Source organism: Quercus suber, unplaced genomic scaffold (assembly GCF_002906115.3).
Source record: "Quercus suber isolate HL8 unplaced genomic scaffold, Cork oak 2.0 scaffold_415, whole genome shotgun sequence".
Lineage (NCBI taxonomy): Eukaryota > Viridiplantae > Streptophyta > Magnoliopsida > Fagales > Fagaceae > Quercus > Quercus suber.
Window position 1 is genome coordinate 518900 of NW_027069866.1, and position 8081 is coordinate 526980.

The 8081-nt window shown below is 32.9% G+C and overlaps 1 protein-coding gene across 1 annotated transcript; it reads right to left on the minus strand.

Moving 5' to 3' along the window:
- Positions 1-689: 689 nt before the first annotated feature.
- Positions 690-2076, minus strand: LOC112041168 (pollen-specific leucine-rich repeat extensin-like protein 2). The gene is made up of 3 exons (XM_065761472.1): positions 1992-2076; positions 1661-1859; positions 690-972 (listed from the first exon to the last, which is right to left on the minus strand). The coding sequence occupies exons 1-3, from the start codon at positions 2074-2076 to the stop codon at positions 690-692; spliced, it is 567 nt and encodes a 188-aa protein (XP_065617544.1).
- Between the last annotated feature and the right edge of the window lie 6005 nt (positions 2077-8081).

An 8081-nucleotide genomic window follows, 5' to 3' on the forward strand; every position in this document is an offset into this window, starting at 1 on the left:
GTCCATCTGTAGAATGAGTGATTTCAAGACCCAAGAAGTAGCTGAGATATCCAAGATCTTTCATCTCAAACTGCTGACTGAGAAAAGCCTTGAGTTCTTGAATGCCACTGAGGTCATCACCAGTTATGATCATATCATCCACATATAAGAGGAGTAAAATAGTGCCTTTGTCAGTGCGACAAAGAAATAAGGCAGAATCATAGTGACTGGCCATGTAACCCAAGTGAGAGATGGTAGAGCTGAATTTGGCAAACCAAGCTCGTGGAGCTTGTTTAAGGCCATAAAGTGCACGTCGAAGATGGCAAACCTTATTTGAGTCAACAGAGAGACCAGGAGGAGGTTGCATATACACTTCTTCACTTAAATCTCCATTAAGAAATACATTTTTGATATCCATCTGAAAAAGGTCCCATTTACTGGCAGCAGCAACAGCTAAGAGGGCACGGACAGATGAGATACGGGCAACCGGAGCAAAAGTTTCTTCATAATCAATCCCATACTCTTGTGTAAAACCTTTTGCAACAAGACGAGCTTTGTAGCGCTCAATGGACCCATCAGAGCGAGTCTTAATCTTATAGATCCACTTACAACCAACCACAGATTTCCTAGGAGGAAGTGTCACCAAATCCCAAGTATGGTTTTTAGATAATGCATCAAGTTCCTCTTTCATTGCAATCTGCCATAAAGGGTCAGTGACGAGGTCGAATGTCTTGTGCAAGATCTTCAGGCGGAGCAAGAGCAGGAGACCCAAGCTCAGGATTGGGGTTGGGTAGCTCGTCTTCAACCTGTTCATCTTCCAGTTGTTCATTAAAGGGTGAACTAGGAAAGGGATCAGTGATATCTAGTGGTTGGATAGAGAAGTCTACAATAACAGAATCAGGAGCAACTATAGGAGGATCAGGAGCAGCTACAGAAGGAATATGTGTCTCATCTGGAAAAAGATCTAAGACAGAGGAGGAAGACAAGGAAACACTGAAATGAGAAAGACAGAGGAGGAAGACAAGGGCTTCTTGGTTCTTCTCTGATTTCTTGGCGAAGCAAGAAACAAACTCATGTGGCCCGCTCCAGTACTGAAGCAGAATATCGTGCCCTTGCTGATACCACATCTGAGCTCCTTTGGCTACGATGGCTTCTCAAAGACTTAGGTGTGTTTACATCCTCTGCTACTCCTCTTTATTGTGACAACCAGAGTGCTATTCATATTGCTCACAATGATGTCTTCCATGAACGGACTAAACACATTGAGATCGATTGTCATTTTATCCGTTTTCATCTTGTCCATGGTGCTCTCAAGCTGATCTCAGTCTCCTCTAAAGATCAACTTGCAGATATCTTCACAAAGTCACATCCTAAGGGACGCCTTCGTACTTTGGTTGACAACCTCAAGTTGGTCTCACATCCACCTTGAGTTTGAGGGGGGCTGTTAACATATATAGTGTTGTGGGCTTTAAGCCCAGTTAGGTTACTTGTATAGCACACATATTTACTTGTACTGCACACATATGCCTCCTATATAAAGACATCTATGTACATTCTCTTATACAAGAAATACAATACAATTATTCAGTATTTCTAACATTGAGAGTTTTTGTTCAAATTTAACATTTGAAGTGATGGGGAGTTTACTAAAGTAGGCAAATGACCCGTGAATAAATTTGACCTGGCTGAGAATTGCTCAAGCCTTGCTAGTCTAGTAAAAATGTCTGGAAGAACTCCAGAGAACAAATTAAAGGAGATATCCAGTTTAACAAGGTTAGAGAGGTTACCAATTCCATTACTCAGTGACCCAGATATGTTATTAACCTGAAGATTCAGTTCACTAAGATTTTTTAGCTGGAAGAGACTGTCAGGAAAACTCCCTGACAAAATATTTTCATCAAAAGAGAGATGTTGTAGGGAAGTACAATTTGCCAAATCTTTTGGAACTTCTCCAGAAAAATAGTTATTAGAGAATTTAAGCACTCAAATTTTTGTAGATATTGTACACATACCTTTGTTGTTGATGAACCCAGGGACGGAACCAGGATTTGAACCTAAGGGGGCAAAAGCATGAACTAAAAAAATTTCAAGTGACATGGTTTATTAAAAAAAAAAAATTAATGGTAGACAAAACAATTGCATATTATTATCATAAATATTTAAGTCAAGAAGGAAATAATATGAACAAAAAAAGCTAAAAGTTACAATATGATATTCAAACCTTTTCGAAGAAGAATAGAAAAAGAAGACGACTTCGGATCTCCAAATTTTGGATAATTGGATTAATATATTGATTTTATCACATTGACCAACTCACCAATATAATAAACCCATACTTTTGAATGCAACTAAAAATCACACTAATGAAGTTTTCAAAACCTTGTTTGAGGATTTTAAAAAATTGGGATATTAATATTAAGAGTTGGCAATGCTACATCATCAATATTGGCTTCTAAAGGAATTTTGCACTTTATCTTTTGAAAAAAATTTAAATATTGTAATTGACTTTCCCATAATTTATAAATCAATTAAAAAGTTATATAAATTATTGTCACCCTTGTAAGGGAATTTTTTTTTTTTTTCTAAGAGATTTTTTTGGTTATGAGTTATTGAATTATGATATTGGTGATTTGTATATTTTTTGTTGTGTTGTATTTGGAATATGGAGGGGCCATGGGTCCAAGAAAGGGTTAAGTAATTAGTTTTTTTTGGGCTATTTGAACCAATTCAAAAATTTGAGAGAGGTCAACTATAAACTCTAAAATACGAGTATGCAAATAAAATAGCTAATTTGAAGAGGGGGCCCTCCCCTTATTGGGTCCGTCCCTGGGTCATGGACCCAACAAAATCATTGTTGCTTATGTCTATGATCTCTATGTTTGGAAGATTAAACAAGTCATCTGGAAAGGACCACCCAAGGAAATTATTAGAGAAGTTCAGAACTCTCAATTGATTCAAGTCTGCCAAAGATCCACAAATCTTCCCAACAAGTCTTTTGCTGCCAAGTTCCAAGCCAACTACCCTTCTGTTAAAACCAGTGGAATTATCACAGGTGACACCAGTCCAAGCGCAGCAACCAGGAAAGTCGGTGCTGTTCCAGTTCCATTCAGGAATTGTTGATTCTAAACAGTTGGAGAAACCAGTTAAGGCTCCTAAGTCATCTGGATTGCATGTCAGTGTCTCAGAATTCAGGTTTGGTAGCTCGAAACTTAGACTTAGAGCCATTAAAACAAAGAATAAACAGAAACCTCGGAAGAACATTTTATGTGGATGCCAATTGCCAAAGAGATGAAATTAGAGAATACAAAGTACTATACTAGTAAGATATGTAATTATATATGCAATTCTAGCGAGTGGATTCGGACCTCGGTATTCGTTATCTTTTAATATATACATACATATATCCTTTCAAAAAGAAAATAATACATACATACATATATATATATATATATTAAAAGTTCCAAGTTGTATATGAAGTTTCAAACTTTTTTTTGCTAATGTATGAAGTTTCAAACTATATGGTCCACTAGTAGCGAAAATTATAGGACACCATATACCTGCTCCACTAGTAGGACTTATTTTAGTCCATGTAGGCGCGTTAGAGTGTAGCATTGTTTAACAGTTATGACAGAAGTGTTGAAGTGGGTGATAAGCAGGTCTGGTTAAGTTTTTAAGTGGGCTCTAAGTAGGTAATTGATTGACTAATGGGCAATCTAGAGGTAATTGATTGACTAATGCTAATCCTCTGTCTCAATTTTTTTATTATACTTCATTCTCAACCGATCATAACTTATTATGTTTTTTTTTTTCTTTGTAAAATAATCAAAGTTTAAAATAAAAAAATTAGACACAATATACCACAATTCATGGAGTATCAAATATAACACAAAAAGTGAGATGGATAAATTTGTATTTATTAGTAATCTATATGTGAGGAGAGATGTTTTTAAAACCGTTTCACTAATTTTTGAACATTTTTTTAAGATGTTTACCAAATATGCCCTAATCTCTTGTCTATGTACTCTGGGGATTATTTTGTTTTAACATAAGACATTCTTAAAAAATGTGGACGTACACTTTTTTTTTTTTTTTTTTATAAGATGAAAAGCATCGCTTAGATTAAAAGAAAATGTCAGCCAAAGTTGGCCAGGAGTACAGTAAAGATATGGATATTATATGGGTGTAACAATAATTTTCCTTAGCATTGCACTTAGACATGGCAAAACGGGCGGGTCGGTTTGGGTTCGGGTCGGGTTGGGTTGGGTTGACCCATATTTTTTCACATGAATTTTTTTTTATATATTATTTTTATAAAGAAAACAACATGTATCTGTCATTTGGAAAGTTATGCAACAAATTACTTGATGTAAAATACATTATTTTGAATTCACCACTTATATCAAGAATGAACTCAGTTAAACTTATTAATACTTATTCAACAATTTTAAAATTATACAAATCCTAACATTACTATCTAAAACAAAATAACACAAAGATAAGTAAAACAAATACACAAGTTTTATTTCTACACAATATCAACATTCCAAATATAAAACAAAATTACAAATGACTTATTGGATAACTCATTTGATAAAGAATAAAAATATATAAGAAATTTACAATCTTGAAAATTAATTTTATAATCTATTATCAGTTGTGGTTGACACTCTATTTCAATTTGAGATATATTTTAAAATTTGATTGCTTACTTATTTATACATGATCTCTTTTATGAATATCATATTATTGTTAAGCAACACACACTCTAGGAAATATTATAATTTATTTTGAAAAGCCGTTTATTTTGGACATAAATTATTAAAAAATAGGTCTAAGTATTCATAATTTATGCTAATTTGATACTTTAGCTTCACTATTTTCACACTTGTGAATATTTCTAACATGTCTACAATTTTAAATCTATATTTTTAACTCTACTGTAATCAGATTATCTTGGCATGTACTTTGTTATTTGATATCTAAAACTATTTACTCATTACAGAATATTCAACCATTTATCTTTCAATTAATTTGCATATAGTTATGTAAATGTATCAATTGTTTCCTTAAAGTTCACAATAAACAATTAAACCAATATTGTCTTAGTTTTACTATTTTTTTTACCAAAAAAAATAGTTTTAAAAAAAATGATTCGGGTTCGAGTCAGGTCGGGTTGACCCGCAAAAAACACGGGTCGGTTCATGGGTCAACTCGTTTTTGCTTCAGGTAAAAAAAATCGGGTTCGGGTGGGGTCGGGTCAAGTCAGAAAATTCTGACCCATTTTGCCATGTTTACTTTGCACTCATGGAATTGGGCATTTAAAAATTGATTTGACTACTTCTTTAAAAAAAAAAAAAAAAATGATTTGACTAGGTCTTAGGCGAATTCCGAAACATTTTTTCTTTTTAATTTATACTGAATATTGTGTTTAGTTATAATTTTTTTTTTTAAATGTGTATATTTTTTTGCCAATGGGAAGGTGATTGTTACCTAATCGCAATTTTCTTGAAAATTTTTATTTTTATATGCATATACCCCTATTCCAAGTACATGTAAAGAAGAGTCAAGTATGACAAGTAATGTTTGACCAAAAAAAAGTATGAAAAGTATTGTACATATAAAATTCTAATCAGACACTTTCTACGATTTCCAGTAACAAGTAAATTATATTAATTTATATTTAATTTTTTTTTAAAGGATAATTTATATTTAATTAGAAAATTTTGTACATAAGAAAATTTATAATATAAGCAATATCAATTTCCCAAATTTCTTCAAAAAAATCTAACTAATTTCTACACTTCTTCTACCAATTTTTCACAATTTCCACGTATATGCACAAACAAATTTCTACCATCAAACACCCAAAAAAAAAAAAAAAAACTCAAGTGCGTATATAGCATTTAATTCTAAGCTAGCTTTTTGCTTAATTTATGTATTGTTTATGGGTTTTATACTATTTTTCGTATCAACTTTATTTCAAATTGTTGGAGCATTTTAATATCAAATAATTAAAATGAATAAATATTATAACATAAATGTAAAGATGTGGGAGTGAATATGGAAGATGAGAAGTTAGTGAAAATGTTTAATCTCACATTGAAAAAAAGAGAGGCTATTTTATTCTTTTTAATTGTGGTGATTAATGGGCTAAAATGTATTGTCTTAGATATTGGGTTAGATACATGCGCAAAGGGGAGGTGAAGAGTGGAGGTATCAAGATTGAAAATGAAATAGTGTTGTGTAATTCCTTTCTTTACATTAATAATATTTAGAAGTATTATTCAGTTTCTCGTTGTGTTATTTCCATTATCATTGTATTTGCACCAACAATTTTAAGGAGATTCAACACATGGAGCCTACACAAGAAAAACCAAATGAGCCTGTTGGAGATCTTAACAAGCCCTTTCACTTTAACGAAACCCACTTCAAGAGGTGGAAAGGAAATGTCCTCTTTTACTTGAGTCTTCTCAAAGTCTCCTACATCCTCACTGACAAGAATTCATCAAAAGTTCCTACCGATGAGATGAGTGAGGAAGAATATATTATCCATCAAGAAAAAATAGATAAGTATACAAAAGATGAATATAATTGTCGCTCTTATTTATTGAATTGTCTTGCCGATCATTTCTATGATTATTATGATACAACTTACAATTCTGCTAAGAAAATTTGGAAAGCTTTACGTATGATACCGAGGAGGCAGGTGCAAAGAAGTATGCTGCTAGCAGATTTTTCCGTTACCAAAGGGTGGATGGAAAATCGGTGGTGGATCAACCACAAGAATTCCAAATGATTGTGGCAGAATTAAGATCCGAAGGCATAAAGATTGGAGACAATTTGGTGGTAGGGCATAATTGATAAACTATCACAATCTTGGAGTAAGTTCCAAAAGACTTTGCGGCACAAACAAAAGGAGACATCCTTGGAGACTTTGATCACACGCATCTGTGTGGAGGAGGAGGCTAGAGGACAAGATGCACTCATGACACAAGAGAGCAATGGTAATTCCAGCACAAAAGTAAACCTTATTTCAGCCAATAATAATATGTCCAAAATCATTTTCCTAGAAATGGTCAATTGAAGCCTAAAAAGAGAACATTTAAAAATAATAATAGATCTCAAGAAAGGGGAAACCCGAATAAAAATTACAATAAGAACCAAGGACCCCCTTCACAAGATCATATTAATAGATCATGTTTTGTTTGTGACAAGAGTGGGCATATTGATCAATTTTGCAAATTTCGGAAACGTGAATCTATCCCGCAAGCTAACGTAACTAAAGAGCCTTAAGTGACTATGATTACAGATATCAATATGGTGCAATATGTTGAAGGGTGGTGGGCAGATTCTGGTGCTAATAGTTACGTCTGTTATGACAAAAATTGGTTCAAATTGTATACTCCTTTTGAAGAAGAAAAAACGGTTATGCTTGGTGACTCTAGCAAAACCAAGGTTCTTGGGAGTGGTGAGTTTGAATTAAAATTCACTTCTGGACGCGTGCTAACATTGAAAGATGCTCTTTACACTCCGTTCATGAGGAAGAATTTGATGTCAAGTTTTTTGCTTAACAAGGTTAGCTTCAAGCAAACTATGGAATCTGATAATTATGTAATCACTAAAAATGGATTATTTGTGGGCAAGGGTTATGCTTGTGATTGAATGCTTAAATTGAATATTGAGAATAATAAAGCATCCACCAGTTCAGTTTATATGCTTTCTTCTATTAATTTTTGGCATGCTCGTTTGTGTCATATAAATAGTAGATATGTAGGAATCATGAGTAATTTAGAATTAATTCCAAGACTGTCAAAAGATTTTGAAAAATGTGAAACTTGTAGTCAAGTTAAGATTACAAAAAAGCCTCATAAAAATGTTAAAGAAATACCGAATTGCTTGAGTTAATTCACTCTGATTTATGTGAATTTGAGGGAATTTTAACTTGTGGAGGAAATAGATATATTATCACTTTTATTGATGATTTCTCAAAATATACAACTATTTATTTGTTGAAAAATAAAAGTGATGCTTTTGAAAAATTTCAAGATTTTTTAAAAGAAGTTGAAAATCAATTCGGTAGAAAAATAAAAAGAATAAGAAGT